Source organism: Mobula birostris, chromosome 22, assembly GCF_030028105.1.
Source record: "Mobula birostris isolate sMobBir1 chromosome 22, sMobBir1.hap1, whole genome shotgun sequence".
Lineage (NCBI taxonomy): Eukaryota > Metazoa > Chordata > Chondrichthyes > Myliobatiformes > Myliobatidae > Mobula > Mobula birostris.
In genome coordinates this window covers 2366913-2390488 of record NC_092391.1, presented here as the reverse complement: position 1 = coordinate 2390488, position 23576 = coordinate 2366913, and the positions used below count along the sequence as shown (strand labels likewise).

The following is a 23576-nucleotide window of genomic DNA, read 5'->3' as shown; positions in this document are numbered from 1 at the left end:
TGGATAGTGAAGGAGAGAGGGATAGATGGATAGTGAGGGTGATAGGAATAGATGGATAGTGAGGGAGAGACGTATAGTGAGGGAGAGAGGTACAGATGGATAGTGAGGGAGAGAGGTATAGATGGATAGTGAGGGAGAGAGGGATCGATGGATAGTGAGAGAGAGAGGGATAGATGGATAGTGAGGGAGAAGGGGATAGATTGATAGTGAGGTAGAGAGGGATAGATGGATAGTGAGGGAGAGAGGGATAGATGCATAGTGAGGGTGATAGGCATAGATGGATAGTGAGGGTGATAGGGATAGATGGATAGTGAGGGAGAGAGGGATAGATGGATAGTGAGGGAGAGAGGGATAGACGGATAGTGAGGGAGAGAGGGATAGATGGATAGTGAGGGTGCTAGGGATAGATGGATAGTGAGGGAGAGAGGAACAGATGGATAGTGAAGGACAGAGGGATAGATGGATAGTGAGGGAGAGGGGGATAGACAGATAGTGAGGGAGAGAGGGATAGATGGATAGTGAGGGAGAGAGAGATAGATGGATAGTGAGGGCGAGAGGGATAGATGGATAGTGAGGGAGAGAGGGATAGATGGATAGTGAGGGAGAGAGGGATAGAGGGATAGATGGATAGTGAGGGTGATAAGCATAGATGGATAGTGAGGGAGAGAGGGATAGATGGATAGTGAGAGAGAGAGGAATAGATAGATAGTGAGGGTGATAGGCATAGATGGATAATGAAGGAGAGAGGAATAGATAGATAGTGAGAGAGAGAGGCATAGATGGATAGTGAGAGAGAGATGGATAGATGGATAGTGAGGGTGCTGGGATAGATGGATAGTGAAGGTGAGAGGAACAGATGGATAGTGAAGGAGAGAGGGATAGATGGATAGTGAGGGAGGGGGGATAGACGGATAGTGAGGGAGAGAGGAACAGATGGATAGTGAGGGAGAAGGCGATAGATGGGTAGTGAGGGAGAGAGGGATAGATGGATAGTGAGGGAGAGAGGGATAGATGGATAGTGAGGGAGAGAGGGATAGATGGACGGTGAGGGTCATAGGCATAGATGGATAGTGAGGGAGAGAGGGATAGATGGATAGTGAGAGAGAGTGGGATAGATGGATAGTCAGGGAGAGAGGGTTAGATGGATAGTCAGGGAGAGAGGGATAGATGGATAGTCAGGGAGAGAGGGATAGATGGATAGTGAGGGAGACAGGGATAGATGGATAGTGAGGGTGATAGGCATAGATGGATAGTGAGGGAGAGAGGGATAGATGGATAGTGAGGGAGAGAGGGATAGATGGATAGTGAGGGAGAGATGGATAGTGAGGGAGAGAAGTATAGATGGATAGTGAAGGAGAGAGGTATAGATGGATAGTGAGGGAGAGAGGGATCGATGGATAGTGAGAGAGAGAGGAATAGATGGGTCGTGAGGGTGATAGGGATAGATGGATAGTGAGGGAGAGAGGGATAGATGGATAGTGAGGGAGAGATGGATAGTGAGGGAGAGAGGAATAGATAGATAGTGAGAGAGAGAGGGATAGATGGATAGTGAGAGAGAGAGGGATAGATGGATAGTGAGGGTGCTAGGGATAGATGGATAGTGAGGGAGAGAGGAACAGATGGATCGTGAAGGAGAGAGGGATAGATGGATAGTGAGGGAGAGGGGGATAGACGGATCGTGAGGGAGAGAGGGATAGATGGATAGTGAGGAAGAGGGAGATAGATGGATAGTGAGGGAGAGTGGGATAGATGGATAGTGAGGGAGAGAGGGATAGATGGATAGTGAGGGAGAAGGGGATAGATGGATAGTGAGGGAGAGAGGGATAGATGGATAGTGAGGGTGATAGGCATAGATGGATAGTGAGGGAGAGAGGGATAGATGGATACTGAGGGAGAGAGGGATAGATGGATAGTGAGGGAGGGGATAGTGAGGGAGGGGAGATAGATGGATAGTGAGGGAGAGAGGGATAGGTGGATAGTGAGGGAAAGAGGAATAGATGGATAGTGAGGGCGATAGGGTTAGATGGATAGTGAGGGAGAGAGGGATAGATGGATAGTGAGGGAGAAGGGGATAGATGGATAGTGAGGGAGAGAGGGATAGATGGATAGTGAGGGAGAGAGGGATAGATGGATAGTGAGGGAGAGATGGATAGTGAGGGAGAGAGGAATAGATAGATAGTGAGAGAGAGGGATAGATGGATAGTGAGGGTGCTAGGGATAGATGGATAGTGAGGGAGAGAGGAACGGATGGATCGTGAAGGAGAGAGGGATAGATGGATAGTGAGGGAGAGGGGGATAGACGGATAGTGAGGGAGAGAGGGATAGATGGATAGTGAGGGAGAGGGAGATAGATGGAAAGTGAGGGAGAGAGGGATAGATGGATAGTGGGGGAGAGAGGGATAGATGGATAGTGAGAGAGAAGGGGATAGATGGATAGTGAGGGAGAAGGGGATAGATGGATAGTGAGGGAGAGAGGGATAGATGGATAGTGAGGGAGAGCGGGATAGATGGATAGTGAGGGAGAGAGGGATAAATGGATAGTGAGGGAGAGAGGAATAGATGGATAGTGAGGGTGATAGGGATAGATGGATAGTGAGGGAGAGAGGGATAGATGGATAGTGAGGGAGGGGACAGTGAGGGAGGGGGGATAGATGTATAGTGAGGGAGAGAGGGATAGATGGATAGTGAGGGAAAGAGGAATAGATGGATAGTGAGGGTGATAGGGATAGATGGATAGTGAGGGAGAGAGGGATAGATGGATAGTGATCGAGAGAGGGATAGATGGATAGTGGGGGTGATAGGGATAGATGGATAGTGAGGGAGCGAGGAACAGGTGAATAGTGAAGGAGAGAGGGATAGACGGATAGTGAGGGAGAGGGGGATAGACGGATAGTGAGTGAGAGAGGGATAAATGGATAGTGAGGGAGAGAGAGATAGATGGATAGTGAGGGAGAGAGGGATAGATGGATGGTGAGGGAGAGAGGGATAGATGGATAGTGAGGGAGTAGCGGATAGATGGATAGTGAGGGAGAGAGGGATAGATGGATAGTGAGATTGATAGGCATAGATAGGTAGTGAGGGAGAGAGGGATAGATGGATAGTGAGGGAGAGAGGGATAGATGGATAGTGAGGGAGAGAGTGATAGATGGATAGTGAGGGTGATGGGGATAGATGGATAGTGAGGGTGAGAGGGATAGATGGATAGGGAGAGAGGGATAGATGGATAGTGAGGGAGAGAGGGATAGATGGATAGTGAGGGAGAGAGGGATAGATAGATAGTTCGTGAGGGTGATAGGGATAGATGGATAGTGAGGGAGAGGGATAGATGGATAGTGAGGGAGAGGGATAGATGGATAGTGAGGGAGAGAGGAATAGATAGATAGTGAGGGTGAGAGGGATAGATGGATAGTGAGGGAGAGAGGGATAGATGGATAGTGGGGGAGAGAGGGATCGATGGATAGTGAGGGAGAGAGGGATCAATGGATAGTGAGGGAGAGAGGGATAGATGGATAGTGAGGGAGAGGGATAGATGGATAGTGAGGGAGAGAGGGATAGATGGATAGTGAGGGAGAGAGGGATAGATGGATGGTGAGGGAGAGAGGGATAGATGGATAGTGAGGGAGTAGCGGATAGATGGATAGTGAGGGAGAGAGGGATAGATGGATAGTGAGATTGATAGGCATAGATAGGTAGTGAGGGAGAGAGGGATAGATGGATAGTGAGGGAGAGAGGGATAGATGGATAGTGAGGGAGAGAGTGATAGATGGATAGTGAGGGTGATGGGGATAGATGGATAGTGAGGGTGAGAGGGATAGATGGATAGGGAGAGAGGGATAGATGGATAGTGAGGGAGAGAGGGATAGATGGATAGTGAGGGAGAGAGGGATAGATAGATAGTTCGTGAGGGTGATAGGGATAGATGGATAGTGAGGGAGAGGGATAGATGGATAGTGAGGGAGAGAGGGATAGATGGATAGTGAAGGAGAGATGGATAGAGAGGGAGAGAGGTATAGATGGATTGTGAGGGAGAGAGGGATTGATGGATAGTGAGGGAGAGAGGGATAGGTGGATAGTGAGAGAGAGGGGGATAGCTGGATAGTGAGGGAGAGAGGAATAGATAGATAGTGAGGGTGAGAGGGATAGATGGATAGTGAGGGAGAGAGGGATAGATGGATAGTGGGGGAGAGAGGGATCGATGGATAGTGAGGGAGAGAGGGATCAATGGATAGTGAGGGAGAGAGGGATAGATGGATAGTGAGGGAGAGGGATAGATGGATAGTGAGGGAGAGATGGATAGATGGATAGTGAAGGAGGGATGGATAGTGAGGGAGAGAGGTATAGATGGATAGTGAGGGAGAGAGGGCTCGATGGATAGTGAGGGAGAGAGGGATAGATGGATAGTGAGAGAGAGGGGGATAGCTGGATAGTGAGGGAGAGAGGAATAGATAGTGAGGGAGAGAGGGATAGATGGATAGTGGGGGAGAGAGGGATCGATGGATAGTGAGGGAGAGAGGGATCAATGGATAGTGAGGGAGAGAGGGATAGATGGATAGTGAGGGAGTGGGATAGCTGGATAGTGAGGGAGAGAGGAATAGATAGATAGTGAGGGAGAAAGTGATAGATGGATTGTTAGTGAGGGTGATAGGGATAGATGGATAGTGAGGGAGAGGGATAGATGGATAGTGAGGGAGAGAGGGATAGATGGATAGTGAGGAAGAGAGGGATAGATGGATAGTGAGGGTGATAGGGATAGATGGATAGTGAGGGAGAGAGGGATAGAAGGATAGTGAGGGAGAGAGGGATAGATGGATAGTGAGGGAAAGGTGGATAGTGAGGGAGAGAGGTATAGATGGATAGTGAGGGAGAGAAGGATCGATGGATAATGTGGGAGAGAGGAATAGATGGATAGTGAGGGAGAGAGGAATAGATGGATAGTGAGGGAGAGAGGGATAGATGGATAGTGAGGGTGAGAGAGATAGATGGCTCTTGTGAGGGATCGTTAAATGACAGTCTACTGAGCTACGACTTCAATGGAAGATGGCCATCAGCTACTTTAAATAGAAAGTGGTGTCTGTTTGTCAGAGGCAGGTAATAACTGATGGTTATAGGGCAATGACCTTTCCTGAACGTGGTGGTTTGGGATCCAAGGTTTCTGTACCTCCTGCCCAATGCTGGCAGTGTGATGGGAGCATAGCCTGTGTGGTGGGGTGCCCTTGGTGACAGATGCTGCCTTCCTGTGACAGCGTTCCTCGTCAATGTCTATAATGGTGGGGAGGGCTTTTCCTGTGTTGTTTCCACCACTTTCTGTACGCTTTTGCATTCCTGGACATTGGTGTTTTCATAACAGGCCATGATTCGGGATATTCTCCACTGTCGATCTACAGAAGTTCAGAAACATAGAAACATAGAAAACCTACAGCACAATACAGGCCCTTCGGCCCACAAAGCTGTGTGGAACATTCCTTACATTAGAACTACCTAGGCTTACCCAGAGCCCTCTATTTTTCTAAGCTCCATATACCTATCCAGGAGCCTCTTAAAGACCCTGTCGTTTCCACCTCCACCAGTGCTGCCGGTAGCCCATTCCACGCACTCACCACTCTCTGCGTAATAAACTTACCCCTGACATCTCCTCTGTACCTACTTCCAAGTATCTTAAAACTGTGCCCTCTCGTGCTAGCTGTTTCAGCCCTTAGGAAAAGCCTCTGACTATCCACATGATCAATGCCTCTCATCATTTTATACACCTCTATCAGGTCACCTCTCATCCTCCGTCGCTCGAAGGAAAAAAGGCCGAGTTCATTCAACGTATTCTCATAAGTCATGCTCCCCAATCCAGGCAACATCCTTGTAAATCTCCTCTGCACCCTTTCTATAGTTTCCACATCTTTCCTGTAGTGAGGCGACCAGAATTGAGCACAGTACTCCAAGTGGGGTCTGACCAGGGTCCTATATAGCTGCAACATTACCTCTCGGCTCTTAAACTCAATCCCATGGTTGATGAAGCTCAATGAACCATATGCCTTCTTAACCACAGAGTCAGCCCATGGACTTGGACCCCAAGATCCCTCTGATCCTCCACACTGCCAAGAGTCTTACCATTAATGCTATATTCTGCCATCATATTTGACCTACCAAAATGAACCACCTCACACTTATCTGGTTTGAACTCCATCTGTCACTTCTCAGCACAGTTTTGCATCCTATCAATGTCCCGCTGTAACCTCTGACAGCCCTCCACACTATCCACAACACCCCTAACCTTTGTGTCAAGCCAATTCTGGATCCACAAAGCAATGTCCCCTTGGATCCCATGCCTCTTTACTTTCTCAATAAGCTTTGCATGGGGTACCTTGTCAAATGCCTTGCTGAAATTCGTATACTGTGCACTACATCTACTGCTCTACCTTCATCAGCGTGTTTAGTCACATCCTCAAAAAATTCAATCAGGCTCGTAAAGGCATGACCTGCCTTTCACAAAGCCATGTTGACTATTCCTAATCCTATTATGCCTCTCCAAATGTTCATAAATCCTGCATCTCAGGATTTTCTCCATCTACCTACCGACCGCTGAAGCAAGACTCACTGGTCTATAATTTCCTGGGCTATCTCTACTCCCTTTCTTGAATAACGGAACAACATTCGCAAACCTCTAATCCTCCGGAACATCTCCTGTCCTCATTGATGATGTAAAGATCACTGCCAGAGGCTCAGCAATCTCTTCGCTCACTTCCCACAGTTGCCTGGGGTATATCCCATCCGGTCCCAGTGACTTATCCAACTTGATGCTTTCCAGAAGCTCCGGCACATCCTCTTTGTTAATAGCTTTTCAGTCTGCTGCAAATCATCCCTACAATCACCAAGATCCTTTTCTGTAGTGATACTGAAGCAAAGTACTCATCAAATACCTCTGCCATCTCTTCCAGTTCCATACACACTTTTCCACTGTCACACTTGATTGGTCCTATTCTCTCATGTCTTATCCTCTTGTTCTTGACATACTTGTAGAATGCCTTGGGGTTTTTCTCAATCCTCTCTGCCAAGACCTTCTCATGGCCCCTTCCAGCTCTCCTAATTTCATTCTTAAGCTCCTTCCTGCTAGCCTTATGATCTTCTAGACCTCTATCATTGCCTAGTTTTTTGAACTTTTCGTAAGCTCTTCTGTTCTTCTTGACTAGATTTACAACAGCCTTTGTACACCATGGTTCCTTTACCCTTCCATCCTTTCCCTGTCTCATTGGAATGTACTTTTGCAGTACCCCACACAAATATCCCCTGAACATTTGCCACATTTCTTCCGTACGTTTCCCTGAGAACATCTGTTTCCAATTTATGCTTCCAAGTTCCTGCCTGATAGCCTCATATTTCTACTTAGTTTGTCAAAGTTTTAGGTGACATGCTGAACATGCTAGGCAAACTTCTAAGAAATTGGGTGCGCTGTGCCTTTTTTGTGATGGCACTTGCAGGACAGATCCTACTATGTGATATTGCCAAGAAATTTAAAGTTACCGACCTTCTCCACCTCCAGTCCCTGAAGACCTGGGTACCCCTAAGGTGACTCAAAGGCTTGGGGTGAAGCACTAGTCTTCGTCAAGAAACAGCGAGTTAGAAGAGGTGTGAGAGGAGAGGTGTTGAGTAGGTTATAACATAGTGGGAGATAGGTAGCTAGGGAAGACACCCAAACTTCTCCTCTTCCTTGCCAAGGAAATATACTCTTTGAACTCATTTGATTGAAGATTGTTTATTGTGATGCTTCAGTATACAAGTAGAGTATAAAGGAAAATGAAATGATTGCTGGTCAGGATCCAATGCAGCATAAAAAATAAGCAGAACACAATTAAATACAAAAGCAATCCTATAAAACCCAATGTAGAAGTAATTGTAAAAAACATCTCCACCTTGCTGACAATCAACACTGGCACACCTGAAGGATGTGTGCTTAGCCCACTTCTCTACTCTTTCTACACCCACGATTGTGTGGCCATGCCCAGCTCAAATGCTACCTGTAAATTTGCTGACAACACAACTATTGTTGGCAGAATGTCAGATGGTAACAGGTGTTCAGGAGCAAGCTCGATCATCTGCCTGAGTGGTGTCTCAACAACAACCTTACAGTCAACGTCAGTAAGACCAAGGACTTGATTATGGAGTTCAGGAAGTGGAAACCGAGGGAACACACATCAGTCCTCATCGAGGGATCAAAAGAGGAAAGGGTGAACAGCTTCAAATTCCTGGGTGTCAAAGTCTCTGAAAATCTATTCTGGGTCCAACATATTATTGACACGATTACAAGCAAGGCACAATAGCAGATATATTTCATTAGGAGTTTGAGAAGATTTGGTTTATCAGCAAAGACACTCGCAAATTTCTGCAGATGTTCCATGAAGAGCATTCTAACTGGTTCCATCACTCTCAGGGATGGAGGGACAACTGCATTGGAAATTGGACAAGATTGGAAAAAGCTGAAAATTCAGCTTGCTCCATCATGGGCACTATCCTCAACAGCATTGAGGACATCTTCAAAGGCAGTGCCTCAGAAAGGTGACATCCAAGGACCCTGTCACCCAGGGCATGCCTCTTCCCATTGCTACAGGAGCCTGAAGTCACACATCCAACATTTCAGGAAGAATATATATACATTTTATATTGTAATTTATCATTTTTGTTATCACATATTGCACCGTACTGATGCAGCAAGACCACACATTTCACAACATACATCAGTGATATTAAACCTGATTCTGATTCTGACATTTGATTGTGGCTCATTTGAGTTCAGCAGCCAGCCACAGTTGTATCTGTTGAGACAACATCAGCAGGCAGCTCATTCAGCAGCACACCCAAAAATGAGAATCTCTTTAATCCCTGCAGGCACCTCCTCCACAGTGAATTATATTTATCTATTTACTTAGTAGCAGGCTTTCCGGCCCAACGAGCCCACACTGCCTGATTACACCCATGTGACCAATTAACCTACTAACCCGTACATCTTTGGGAAGGAAACTGGAGAACCCAGAGGAAACCCATGCAGTCACAGAGAAAATGTACAAGTTCCTTCCAGGCAGTGGTGGGAATTGTACCCGGGTCGCTGGGGCTATAAATCGTTACACTAACTGCTACGCCACTGTACCACCCAGTGCTAAAATGCCCTGTCGTCCTGCTGCTAAATTGATAGTGTTAAAATCATAGACAGACAAAAGTGTATTGGAAGATGGGAGGCATTGGGGTGGTGCTCTGCATGAACTACTTTGGTATTAACTTGTCTGACTACAGTCATCTGTATCAATCTGCAATTCCCGTTGTGCTAAACCTAGTTACCTGCTTCATCTAATGCTTTCTCTGTGGCGAAGTACGTGAAGCAACTGTTGAAAGCCACCTCCTGGGACTGAGGACTCATCAGCCGAGCCTCAGAGTGGGACTGCTCCGGATTACCCCAGCTCCCTCACAGAACAGGCAGCCTGGCTTCCTGCCATCAATGTGAGTTGGTGGGGCTACTGACAGTGTCCACAGTTACCAACATCCCAGGTCTAGTACCCTTGTTCCTAAATCAGCACACTCTCAAGTATTACATGTATTCTGCAGAAATTCTGCAATTCTAGGGATCGTATAAACTCCATTTCTAGTTTCCATAATTACTGAGGGAAAAATATTTTACACCTATGACAGTTCTATGCATTGTTGTTTAATATCACCACCTTCAATGCATCTTGTTCAAATATTGCAGCAGAAATTATACTGAGCTAGAACATTAATATACATACCTAAAAATATCAGGATTTAAACTCGTTAAGAGATGTGTTATTTAAGCAGTATCAGTTTATGGATGTACAATCAAAAAATATAAGCTATCTTATGTATTTACTGTATATGTATTTATTGTGTCATTTTTATTAGTGTATTCTTTATCCTATTGTGGCTTTTTAGTGCATCGGATCTGGAGTAACAATTATTTTGTTCTCCTTTACACTCGTACACTGGAAATGGCATTAAACTATATTGAATCTTAAACCAATTTATTTCTATGTTGTCAGTTATACATCTGTACAATGTATTTTACTAAATGGTGAAACGAGCCACAAAAAATACCAAACTCAGTCACTTAATTTTGAAGTACTGGACAAATTTTCTTAACATCTCTTAAGAAAATGTGCATTTAATAAAAGGTTGATAAACGGTCTACCTGTTGCCCAATTGCCTGGAGCATTGCTGAATTCCTCTTTCTCTGGGCAGAGAAGTCTTCCACGTTGTGGCTGCTGCTTTTCTACAACAACTACCTCAGTCTGCAGAGCGGTCCACGTTTACAGACCTGTTCTTTTCAAAGATCTGAACACCCCTAGCATGTTGTATGAAATGCTGCACAAGTTCAATGAATTACTGGACACCGAGCATATTTCCCAAAGCTATGTGCTCCTGGTTTAAAAGTTGCAGAGAGAAATGTGATTTACTTGGCAAAGTCACCCATGGGAACCCAGATTTAAAAGAATCGCAGGAAACAACCTTTCGCCTCCCAAGCCCCTGGCTCTGTCGTATGGCTCGGAATGATAAGCCAGAAAGCTTCCTGGCAGTTTCACTTAGCTACAACTAACTAACGTTTATGTCATGTTGGGTTCTATGAAGTGCTCAGAATTCCCTTGGTTCCCCCTAATCTCTACTCTCTGTCCCTTCTTGCATCTTTACGTATTGGAGATGAAACTCGAAGTTGTATCCTGCATGCATACTTTGATAATAAATGTACTTTGATCTTTGATCAGAAATGTTTAATATATTATTCCTAATAACCAAGGGCAAAATCATTCCCTGATTAGTGGTGACATTGTAACTAGGATTACACAAGTATCAGTTCAGGCAGCAATATCACTAATATTTATCAGATTTAGCACAATAGTAGATTAAAAGGGCAATTAAGTTGAAGAAACACAAGAGATTCTACAGATTCTGGAAACACAAAGCAACAGACACAAAATTCTGGAGGAACTCGGCAGGTCAGGGAACTTCTATGGAGAGGAATAAACAGCTGAGACCCTTCATCAGAACTTCATAAGGGTTTCTAAATTGAAGAATCTCCTTTTACATTTGAAAGATTTCAAACTCTAAAATAAAGATATTCAGTTGCATTTCCTGGTTGTCCGTGGCTCAGTCTTCTTTTGTGAATGATTAACACGATTAAGGCTCAGACAAGGAAAAGCTAAAAGCACAAAGTGCTTGGTGGGAAGGGATGCTGACGATATTAGTCGAAACAATAATTGGAATGATTAATACCGTAAAATTCCCTCTGAGAATATTATAAAAACTCAAAACACAGAGTGTTGCAAAAGAGAATTTGATCTTTAAGTAGGGCCCAGTGTAAACACTGTTAAATCGAGCTTCCTATTTCAACTAGACTGTTTAATTTATTATTTCCCATCTTTGTCTTACACATAAATCATAAGCAAAACATTTCTTTTTGCATGACAATCATTAATGAAAAAGAAACACAAGGGATCCTTCATAAAATGGACTATACTCTATTAGAATGGTACAGCACTTCCCTAACTCCAGTGTGAATACAAGCACTTCAAATTTAAAAATGGGAAATATTTAAAAATTCTTCTTTTAAGATAAATCTTTACAAAAGTATTGCAGAAACATTAGGTGTGACAGTACAGAATACACCATTACTGGTCCATCCGACCACCGTTCCCTCAGCACAAGACTTGAATCAGGCAGTGAGGTTGGTTAGAAATCTGGAAAATGGCTGACTGATTGCATCACGGCCCGGGATGGAAAACCAATGCCCAAGAACAGAAAAATGTACAGGAAGTGCTGAATACAGCCTAGTCCATCACAGGCAAGGCCCTACCCACCTTTCAGCACATTTACAAGGAGGCGTTGCCACAACAAAGCAGCATCCACATCATCTAGGCCATGCTCACTTCTCACTGCTACCATTGGGAAGGAGGTCTCATACCACTAGGTTCAGGAACATTTAATACCCTACAGTTGTCAGGCTCCTGAACCAGAGTGGATAACTTCACTCAATGTTTCAGGAACAACTTCTTCCCCTGTATTGTCAGATTTCTGAATGGAAAGAGAACCCTCTGCCTTCTTCTGGGCGGTGTCTTTACAAGATGGGTGACCCAGCCATTATCAGTCCTCCTCAGAGATTGTCTGCCTGGAGTCAGTGGTCACAAAACTACGACTTTTGGTAGGCACCAGCTGCTCATACAACCATCCACCACCTTCTCCCATGGCTTCACGTGACCTTGTTTGGGGAGCTAAGTAAGGGTGATCTGTGGGCTAGCAGAGCAACAGAGCACCTTACACCTCCTTTGGCAGTGATGTATCTCCACCTGCCACCCGATAATAATGATGATGACTTACTTAGTATTATAATTGATAGTATATTTATGTATTGCACTGCACTGTTGCTACAAAACAACACCTGTCATGCCATATGTCAGCGATAGTAAACCTGATTCTGATTCTACAAGTCCATGATGACCACCATCTACATTCAAGCTAAAATCCTATTTTCTAGCAGGGAAACTTCTTCACTCAGAGAATAGTGAGAGTGTGGAATGAGCTGCTAGAGGAAGCAGGTTCAATTTCAATATTTAAGAGAAATTTTGGATAGGTACATGGATGGGAGGGTATTAAGGGTGATGGTCCAGGTGTAGGTCAATGGGACTATGGACTAGATGGGCCAAAAGGCTTGTTGCAGTACTGTAGATCTCTATGACACTTACCCATATCCACTTGTAATCCATGTAAGGTATCTAATGTACTTGCCTCAACTACTTCCTCTTTCAGCTAGGTCCAAATGTCCGCCACCCACTGTGAAAAAATGTTGCCCCTGACTTAACTCAAAGTTAAAAACTTACTGGACAAATATTAACCACCATGGATTTATATGTCAACATTTCTAATCCATGAAATATTTACCAAGGCATTTAATCAAAATAAGAATATAAATCTGCACAAAAACCTTCACAATTGTAAGAAGTACTGATTTGTTTAATAAATGCCAAAACACAAGTGACATAACTTTCACCAACACCTCAGGCAGAGATACAAGCATACCTTCAATTGGAGCATATCTTCAATGCCTCTATTCTCATTTTCTCCAATGTAATTTTTCAAAGCAGGACCTGAAACAGACAAATAACCCTTGTCATTCTTAAATAATTGTCCTATAGTTCCAAAATAAATCTTCTCAGCTCCATTTTGTTCACATATCTATGTGAATATCGTCCCAGTGACATTATGTTTTAATCATCAGCATTCAAATCTGTCATAACTTACAAACAGTCATTATATTGAACATTAAGTCCAGGATCAAAACAAAAACAATCTATTATTTCCATTGAAAGTATACTTATCTCAGAAATATCCAATTGTAAAGTATGGAGGAGTTATTTGAACGGAATAGAATACACAAGTACACCCAGTGGCTACTTAATTAGGTACACCTGCACACCTGCTCATTAACGCAAATATATAATCAGCTAATCATGGGGCAGCAACTCAATGCATTAAAGCATACAGACATGGTCAAAGGGTTCAGTTGTTGTTCAGACCAAACATCAGGATGGGGAAGAAATGTGATCTAAGTGACTTTGACTGTGGAATGACTTTTAGTGCCAGATGGAATGGTTTAAGTATCTCATAAACTGCAGATCTCCTGGGGTTTTCATGCACAACAATTTTAGAGCTTACTGAGAATGGTATGAAAAGCAAAAATCATCTAGTGAGCAACACTTTTGTAAGCAAAACACCTTGTGTTAATGAGAGAGGTCAGAGGGGAATGGACAGACTGGTTCAAGCCAACAAGAAGACGACAGTACGTGGTGTGCAGAACAGCATCTCTGAACGCACAACATGTTGAACCTTGAAATGGATAGTCTATAGCAGCAGAAGGTCATGAATGTACAGTTGGAAGAAAAAGTTTGTGAACCCTTTGCAGTTATCTGGTTTTCTGCATTAATTACTCATAAAATGTGGACTGATCTTCATCTAAGTCACAATAATAGACTAACACAATCTGCCTAAGCTAACAACACACAAACAATTGTATTTTTCATGTCTTTATTAAACACATTGTTTAATCATTCACAGTCCTGGTTGGAAAAAGTATGTGAACACTTGTGTTTAATAACTGATAGAACCTCCTTTAGCAGCAATAACATTAACCAAATGTTTCCTGTAGCTTCTGATAAGACCTGTACAACAGTAAGGAGGAATTTTAGACCATTCTTCCAAACGAAACTGTTTTACTTCATCAATATTTCTGGGATACCTTGTATGAACAGCCCTCTTCAGGTCATGCTACATCATCTCAATTGGGTTAAGTTCTGGACTCTGACTTGGCCATTCCAAAACACAATTTTTCTTCTTTTTAAACCATTCTGTTATTGGTTTACTCTCGTGCTTTGGATCATTATCTTGTTGCATCATCCAACTTCTATTAAGCTTCAGGTGATCGACTGCTACTGTGAGAATCTCCGGTAAAATATTTTGATACAATTTTGAATTCGTTGTTCCCTCTTCAACTGCAAGTTCTCTAGGCCCTGAGGCAGCAAAGCAGCCCCAAACCGTGATGCTCCTTCCACCGTGCTTCACAGTTGGGACGAGGTTTTGGTGTTGGCGTGCAGTGCCCCTTTTTCCTCCAAACATTCTGGTGTGCAATTCTGCCAAAAAGTTCAACTTGTGTCTCATCTGTCCACAGAACATTGTCCCAAAAGCATTGTGAAACATCCATGTGGTCTTTTGCAAACTCGAGACATGCAGCAATGTTTTTTTTTGGGAGCAGTGGTTTCCTCCGCGGTGTCCTTCCATGAACACCATTCTTGTCACTGTTTTTCTTACAGTGGACACATGAACAGGCACTTTAGCAAGGTGTAGAGATCTCTCTGCAGTCTTTTGCTGTTACACTTGGGTTCATTGCAAGATACCCACTACTAGGGAGAGTAGCACAGTTCTGAATTTCCTCCATTTGTAGACAATTTCTCTTCTGTGGACTGATGAACACTCAGGTCTTTAGAAATGCTTCTGAAGCCTTTTCCAGCTTCATGCATCTCGACAATTCTTCTAAGGTTCTTTGAAAGTTGTTTTGATCAAGGCGTGGTACACATAAACAGATTATTCTTGAGAAGAGCAAGCTTTGTCAGCAACCTCACTTTGTGTGTCTTTTCAATAGGATAGGCCACTTCTACAACCCACCCCCTCAATTCAACTCAACGATCGGAACACCTGACTCCAAATAGCTTTTGTCAAAGGCATTACCCCAAAGGTTCACATACTTTTTTGAACCTAGACACTGATTGTTTAAATGGTGTGCTCAGTATTGACGAGAAGTACAATTTTGTGTTATTAGTTTAGGCAGGTTGTTTTTGTCTATTATTGTCTATTATTCATCTCAGATGAAGATCAGACCACATTTTATGAGTAATTAATGCAGAAAACCAGGTAAATACGAAGGGTTCACAATCTTTTTCTTGCAATTGTACACTCAGTGGCCATTTCATTAGCTACAGGATGTATATAATAAAGTGGCCATTGATTGTCCATGGCTCCTCCAAAGTAGTAAATTGAAATAATTAAAGCAGAATGCTAACTATTTAATACCAATGCAAAGGGATTCTGAAGATATACACTAAGAATGTGGAACATGGAACTAGAGTTAATGTACTGGCACAAGTACATAGAGTTAACAAAGAGCTAAGGTACTGACAGATACAAAGTTAATGAAGAGTTAATGTTCTGATATAGACACATGGTTAACGAAGAGTTAATTTACTGACAGATATATAGAGTTCACAAAGAGTTAACTGACCTAGGTTGTGAGGTTGAGACGGTGTGCAAACAAAAAAACAGATGGAATGCAGGGTAGGGAACTGTGGAATTATTCACTTTGGCAGTAGGAATAATTCAACTCAATATTCCAATTCAAGATTGTTTAATATCATTTCTTGTACACAAGAGTTACAGAGAGCAAAATAATTGTTACTCGTGATCTGATGCAGCACAAAAAAAACGCAGAATGAGATAAGGATGGGTTAGTAACTTTGCTGATGACACAAAGGTTGGGAGTGTTATGGATAGTGTGGAGGGCTGTCAGAGGTTACGGCGGGACATTGATAGGATGTAAAACTGGGTTGAGAAGTGGCAGATGGAGTTCAACCCAGATACAGTGTGAGGTGGTTCATTTTGGTAGGTCAAATATGGCAGAATATAGTATTTATGACAAGACTCTTAGCAGTTTAGAGGATCAGAGGGATCTTGGGGTCCGAGTCCAAGCTGCTGCACAGGTTGACTCTGTGCATTGGCCTTCATCAATCGTCAGATTAAGTTTAAGAGCCAAGAGGTAATGTTGCAGCTATATAGGACCCTGGTTAGACCCCACTTAGAGTACCGTGCTCAATTCTGGTTGCCTCACTACAGGAAGGACGTGGAAGCCATAGAAAGGTACAGAGGAGATTTACAAGGATGTTGCCTGGATTGGGGAGCATGCCTTATGTGAATAGGTTGAGTAAACTCGGCCTTTTCTCCTTGGAGCGACAGAGGATGAGAGGTGACCTGATAGAGGTGTACAAGATAATGAGAGGCATTGATCGTGTGGCTAGTCAGAGGCTTTCCTCCAGGGCTGAAATGGCTAGCACGATAGGGTATAGTTTTAAGGTGCTTGGAAGTACCTACAGAGGAGATGTCGGGGTAAGTTTTTTATGCAGAGGGTGGTGAGTGCGTGGAATGGGTTGCCAGCGACGGTGCTGGAGGTGGATACGATAGGGTCTTTTAAGAGACTCCTGGATAGGTACATGGAGCTTAGAAAAATAGAGGGCTATGGGTAAGGCTAGGTAATTCTAAGGTAGGGACATGTTCGGCACAGCTTTGTGGGCCGAAGGGCCTGTATTGTGCTGTAGGTTTTCTATGTTTCTATGTTTCTAATAATAATAAAAAACATAATAAATATAAATACATAAGATAGCTTATGTGCATAGATTGACTGTATGTCCGTAAAGTGATACTAGGCACAGGAGTGTCTGTACATAAGGTGACTGATAGGAAATGATAAGTTAGTGGTGATTGGGGGTGTGGAAGGGTGGGTTAGTGGGTGGAGGTGTTGATCAGCCTTACTGCTTGGGGAAAGTAACTGTTTTTGAGTCTGGTGGTCCTGGCGTGGATGCTCCGTAGCCTCCTCCCTGATGGGAGTGGGACAAACAGTCCATGAGCAGGGTGGGTGGGATCCTTCACGATGGTACTGGTTTGTTTCTTGCACCTTTTGGTTTATATATTCTTGATAGTGCGTAGGCTGCTGCCAGTGATGCGTTGTGCAGTTTTGACCTTCCTGTCTACAGCGGTTCAGTTTTCCTACCAGACAGTGATTCAGCTTGTCAGGATGCTCTCTACTGTACACTCGTAGAATGACGTGAGTATGGATGTGCAAAGTCCGGCTCTCTTCAGCCTCCTCAGAAAAGGAAAGGCAATTGGGATGTTGACTCATTTCTAAATGGGGGAAAATTCAGAAGTTGGAGGTGTAAAGGGGCTTGGGAGTCACAATGCGGGATCCCCTCAAGATTAACTTGCAGGTTGAGTCAACAGAAAAGACATCAGAGTCAGCGTGAACCAGTATCCATACCTTGGATGTGTTTAAGACGACGTGCAGCAACTTTCAAGTGCTTTGTCCTTCCTAGGTCTTCTCCAAGCAGATAGTACCAACCATTGATCTCCTGAAACAAGCCCAAAGTGTAACACTTTATCCTACATTCTGTACTTGCTTTTCCTTGTTCTACCTCAATGCACTGTGACATGAAGTGATCTATATGGATGGCAGCAAAACTATTTCACTCTTTTGATAGCTGTGGCATTAATTAATTAATTGATTGATTGGCATACATGAGCGAAAAATTCAGATCTTATTCTAGAAGAGGTGTACGGTCAAAGTGACAACAGTTAAAACTGAGGTCTATCCTTGCCAATTTCTTTATGAAATGCCACTGCTTGTCTGGCAACATTAGCTGTAGGGAGTTAATTGAATGATAATCACAAAACATTCTGCATTTGCTGGAAACCCAGAGTAAATCACACAAAATGCCGGAAGAACTCAGCAAGTCAGGCAGCATCTATTGAGGGGAATAAACAGTTAAAGTTTTTGGGACGAGACACTTCATCAGGACAGATTATATCATAATAGAATATTAATTTTTACGCATTAGGGAAATGGATAATTCCTCAGTCCTGAAGAAAGGTCTCAGCCCGAAACATCGACTGCTTATTCATTTCCATAGATGCTGCCTGAGCTACTGAGACCTTCCAGCATTTCGTGATATGGCTCTGGATTTGCAGCGTCTGCAGAATCTCTGTGAATAATGCCCATACTTCCTGACTATAGTGTGACAGTCAGTAAAGGGAAACCATGCATTTCCAAACGTGATAAATTCTACAAGGTGGCCTACCATAGGATGCCCAGTGGCCCATGCCAGTCACTGAGAAATGAAATTTAATTATACAGATCAATTACTCTCAGCACTGGCACTGCATGTTGTCATTGACTTGAGATCATGGTTTACTTTGTTTGTTTGATCAGAGCTCTGTAATTGTTTCATTCAGCAGTATTTACATTCACTGATAACTATCAGCGTTATCCTGAAACTTGTATTCCCTCTCAGACTCCCACGCTTTGCTCTCCAACACCACACTCAATGTGCCAGTTTTGTTTTGGATAACTGCAAAGAAATGGGAATTTCCCTGAAGGAGGCAATTTCTCAGAACAGTCACAGAGACTTTTTCGTTCGTGTTTGGTAAGGAGTTCTTCAAAATTAACTCCTCATCTGAAGTGTTTTTTTACCTGACACAGCTAGTGTGGACAGTGAAAGAGCAAAATTCTGGAGGAACTCAGCAGGTCAGGCAGCATCTACAAAGGGGAATACACAGTCGACGTTTCGGGCCGAGACACTATGTCAAGACTGAAAAGGAAGGGTGCAGAAGCCAGAAAAAGAAGGTGGGGAGAGGAGAAAGAGTACTTACGAGCTGTCAGGTAATAGGTGAGTGGCTGTGGCAGGGCTGATGAAGGAAGAAGCTGGGAGATGATAGGTGGAAAAGGTGAAGGGCTGAAAAACAACGAATCTGATAGGACAGGAGTGTGACCATGGGAGAAAGGGAATGAGGAAGGGAACCAGAAGGAGGTGATGGGTAGGTGAGAAGAGGAAAGGGTGAGAGACTTTAACCTCCAGGTTGAGTCAGTAGTGAAGAAGGTGAATGCAATGTTGGCATTCATTTCTAGAGGAATAGAGTATAGGATCAGGGATGTGATGTTGAGGCTCTATAAGGCACTGGTGAGACCTCACTTGGAGTACTGTGGGCAGTTTTGGTCTCCTTATTTAGGAAAGGATGTGCTGACGTTGGAGAGGGTACAGAGAAGATTCACTAGAATGATTCCGAGAATGAGAGGGTTAACATGTGAGGAACGTTTGTCCGCTCTTAGACTGTACTCCTTGGAGTTTAGAAGAATGAGGGGAGACCTCATAGAAACATTTCGAATGTTGAAAGGCATGGACAGAGTGGATGTGGCAAAGTCGTTTCCCATGATGGGGGAGTCTGGTACGAGAGGGCATGACTTAAGGATTGAAGGGCGCCCATTCAGAACAGAAATGTGAAGAAATTTTTTTAGCCAGAGGGTGGTGAATCTATGGAATTTGTTGCCATGGGCAGCAGTGGAGGCCAAGTCATTGGGTGTATTTAAGGCAGAGATTGATAGGTATCTGAGTAGCCAGGGCATCAAAGGTTATGGTGAGAAGGCAGGGGAGTGGGACTAAATGGGAGAATGGATCAGCTCATGATAAAATGGCGGAGCAGACTCGATGGGCTGAATGGCCGACTTCTGCTCCTTTGTCTTATGGTCTTATGGGTGCCAGAATGGGGAATGGAAAAAGAGAGAATGAGGAAAGAGAAGGGAGAAATTACTGGAAGTTAGAGGAATTAGATGCATTTGTGTGGGTGAATTGTTTCAATTGAATAGTTTATATTGGACCCAGGAGCCTATGTAAAATGGCTTTGTAAGATAGTAGTACATTCAGTTGCAATGGCTTCTCTGGGTCCAAGCAAAGGTGTAATTATTCATCCCTTATGTCTTTCATGATCACAAGCCACTGCTGGATGTTAACATCAAGTACTGCAGGCCTACCTCATCAGTGAGTTACTTGTGACATGCCTTGTTGCTGTCTGCTATGGCCACCCAAAGAAGAATTCATTGGAGACGATGCACAGTGCAAATAATTGCCTTAGACATTTTTCTTGTGTTCCCAAGACAATGTTGGATGTTGGTAATGTAGAATATTCAGAAAGTGTAAGTCAACGGAACTCAAACCAATCCTTATAGAGGGATCAGAAGTGGAGAGAGTGAGCAGTTTCAAGTTCCTGGATGTCAACAGCTCTGAGGACCCAACCTGGACACAACATGTTGATGCAGCTGTAAAGAAGGCCAGACTGCAGCTATATTTCATTCGTAGGTTTTCGAAGGTTTGCTTGTCAACTAAAACACTGAAAAACTTCTACAAATGTACCGTGGAGAGCATTATAATTGGCTGCACCACTGTCTGATGTGGGGGTGGGGAGGGGTGGGGGGGGGGTGACTACTGCACAGGATCGAAGTAATTTGCAGGAACTTGTAAAACCAGTCACATCCACCATGGATACTAGCCTCCGTAGTATCCAGGACATCTTCAAGGAGCCGTGGCTTAGGAAGACAACGTCCATCGTTCAGGACCCAAACCCCCACCCAGGGCATGCCCTTTTCTCACTGTTACCATCAGGGAGGAGGTACAGGAGCCTGAAGGCACACACTCAGCGATTCAGGAACAGCTTCTTCCCCTCTGCCATCCGATTTCTGAATGGACATTGAACCCATGAACACTACCTCACTATGTTTTTATTTCTGTTTTGTCCGCACTGCTTATTTTAACTAAACTGCTTAATAGACATTTATAAACTTAACGTCACTCAGTTGTTTTCTATATTTATTATGTGTTTCACTGCTGCCATAAAGTTAGCAAATTTCACAACATACGTTGGTGATATTAAACCCATTTCTGATTCTGCAAGGCTGGTTCACTGGTTGATTGGTGAGACTGAGGGTGGGGAAGCTCAGTTGTTGTGTGGACCAGGTCCTTGTGCCCTGGGATTGCCTGTTGCAGCCGCCCGGAGAGGGAGATGCCGGAACTGTTGTCAGCGCTGGGTGGGGAGCTGGCCCCTCCTGTTGGCGCTGCCCTGCTCTGTTCACTCAGTGGAAGCCAAGTTGGATTTCGTTCATCTGTGGCTGACCCACTATGGAACTGTTATGCACTTGTTCTTGCAGAAACGTGGCTCCAGGACAACATTCTAAGCACAAACTACAGGCCATGACACTTAGGGACTTGGGCTATATGATTCGTATTTTTTTGTGACTGTATGTTTTCGTGCTTTCATAACTATCTGTGCTGTGTGTTGTGTGATTGTTGGTTCTTGGTCCCAGAAGAAGACTGTTTTGTATTTGCCTGTGATTGAACGACAATTAAACTTGATAACCTTCAGAAGAGGAAATACAAGTTAGTTGTTAGAGGCCCATCTGAACCCTAAGAAGCAAAGAGCAGGAGGCAAAGATCAAGCTCACACGGGAAATAGTTTTTCACCTTATCCTTCAGGCAAGTGTCGGAGTCAAAGCTTTATCAAGCAATAGGGCATGAAAGAGGCCTTCTAGCCCACACTTCCTCTGCTCAGCATCAACCACACTACTCCTACACAAAGCCGTCTTATTCCCTCCACATTCTCATCGCTTTCTCCCCAGATTCTATCTCACACCTACGCACTCAAACCAGTTTACAGTGGTCAATTCATCAACCAACCCACGCGCTGCTAGGCCATGCAAAGAAACCAGACTGCTCAGCCAAAAAACATTTACAGTCACAGGGGGAGCATAAGGCACCATGCAGAGAGAGCTGCAGCTCAGAACAGAGCACTCATGAAAGACATTAACATCACTTTCTTTGGTCGGGTCTCTTTATTGGGAATAAAAGGGTTAACATATGAGGAGTGTTTGGTGTTTGATGGCTCTGGGCCTGTACTCACTGGAGTTCAGAAGAATGAGAGGGATCTCTTTGAAACCTATCAAATATTGAAAGGTCTCGACAGAGTGGATGTGCAGAGGATGTTTCCATTAGTGGGGGAGTCTAGACCAGTGGGCACAGTTTCAGAATAGAGGGACATCTATTTAGAACAACATAAGGAAGAATTTCTTTAGCCAGAGGGTGGTGAACCTGTGGAAATCAATGTCACACGCGGCTGTGGAGGCCAAGTCATTGAGCATACTTAAAGCGGTGGTTGATAGGTTCTTGATTAGTCGGGACATCAAAGGTCATGGGGAGAAGGCAAGAGAATGGGATTGAGAGGGATAATTAATCAGCCGTGATGGAATAGTGAATCAGACTGGATGGGTTTGCCCAGTACAATTCGAGTACTTTTGGGGGGTGAGGGGCACCTACCTGGGGGAAGCAACAGTGGCCGTGCCTCTGGCACCGAGTCTGGCCCTGAGGCTCTGAAGGGTAGGGAACGGAAGAGGATGGCAGCAGTAATAGGGGACTCTATAGTTATGTGGACAGATAGACGATACTGTGGACATGAAAAGGAAACACAGATGGTAGTTTGCTTCCCATGTGCCAAAATCGGTGATATTTGTGAATGTGTCCACAATATCCTGAAAAGGGAGGGTGAGCAGCCAGAAGTCATGGTACATATTGGCACCAACGACATAGGTAGAAAAACGGAGGAGGTCCTGTGAAAAGAATGCAGGGAGTCAGGAAGGAAGCTGAGAAGCAGGACCACAAGGGTAGTAATCTTGGGATTGCTGCCTGTGCCACGCGACAGTGAGAATCGGAATAGAATGAGGTGGCAGATAAAGGCATGGCTGAAGAATTGGGGCAGGGGACAGGGATTCAGATTTCTGGATCATTGGGGCCTCTTCTTGGGTAGGTGAGGCCTGTACAAAAGGGACTGGTTGCATTTGAATCCGAGGAGGACCAATATACTTGCAGGCAGATTTACTACAACTGTTGGGAGTGGTTTAAACTAATATGGCAGGGCGATGGGAACCAGTATGATAGAGCCGAGGATGAGCCAGCAGGTAACATGAATGTAAGGAAGGATAAGCCAATGACTGGGTACAAATGCAGACAGAGGAAACAGTTAAATTATACCACAGAGGTAAAATTCAAAAGGATAAGAAATGCAGCACTGAAGGTTCTGTATTTAAATGTGTGTGGCATTCAGTATAAGGTGGACGAACTTGCGGAGACATTAGAGATCGGTCGGTATGACATTGTGGGCATCACTGAGTCGTGGCTGAAAGAAGGCCATAGTTGGGAGTTTAACATCAAAGGATATACTTTGTGTCAAAAGGACAGGCAGGAAGGCATAGACTGTGGTGTGGCTCTGTTGGTAAGAGATGGAATTAGATCTTTAGAAAGAGGTGACATAGGGTCAGAGAATGGTAAATTTTTGGGAGCGGAGTTAAGAAACTGCAAAGGTAAAAACACAACATGATGGGAATCATATATAGGCCTCCAACTATT

General features: G+C 44.0%; 1 protein-coding gene across 6 annotated transcripts in view; it reads right to left on the bottom strand.

The window, feature by feature from the left end:
• rgs3a (regulator of G protein signaling 3a) overlaps positions 1-23576 on the bottom strand; it is a 385868-nt gene that overhangs the window by 305795 nt on the left and 56497 nt on the right. For 4 of the 6 annotated variants that reach the window (XM_072240592.1, XM_072240593.1, XM_072240595.1 and 1 more), the window contains 2 exons: positions 17615-17705; positions 13060-13127 (listed from right to left, as the gene is read on the bottom strand). In XM_072240592.1, coding sequence (XP_072096693.1) covers positions 13060-13127; positions 17615-17705 — 159 coding nt within the window. Of the gene's footprint in view, positions 1-10180; positions 10412-13059; positions 13128-17350; positions 17370-17614; positions 17706-23576 lie in introns of those variants that run through there. The other 2 variants (XM_072240597.1, XM_072240596.1) reach the window with 2 other exon arrangements.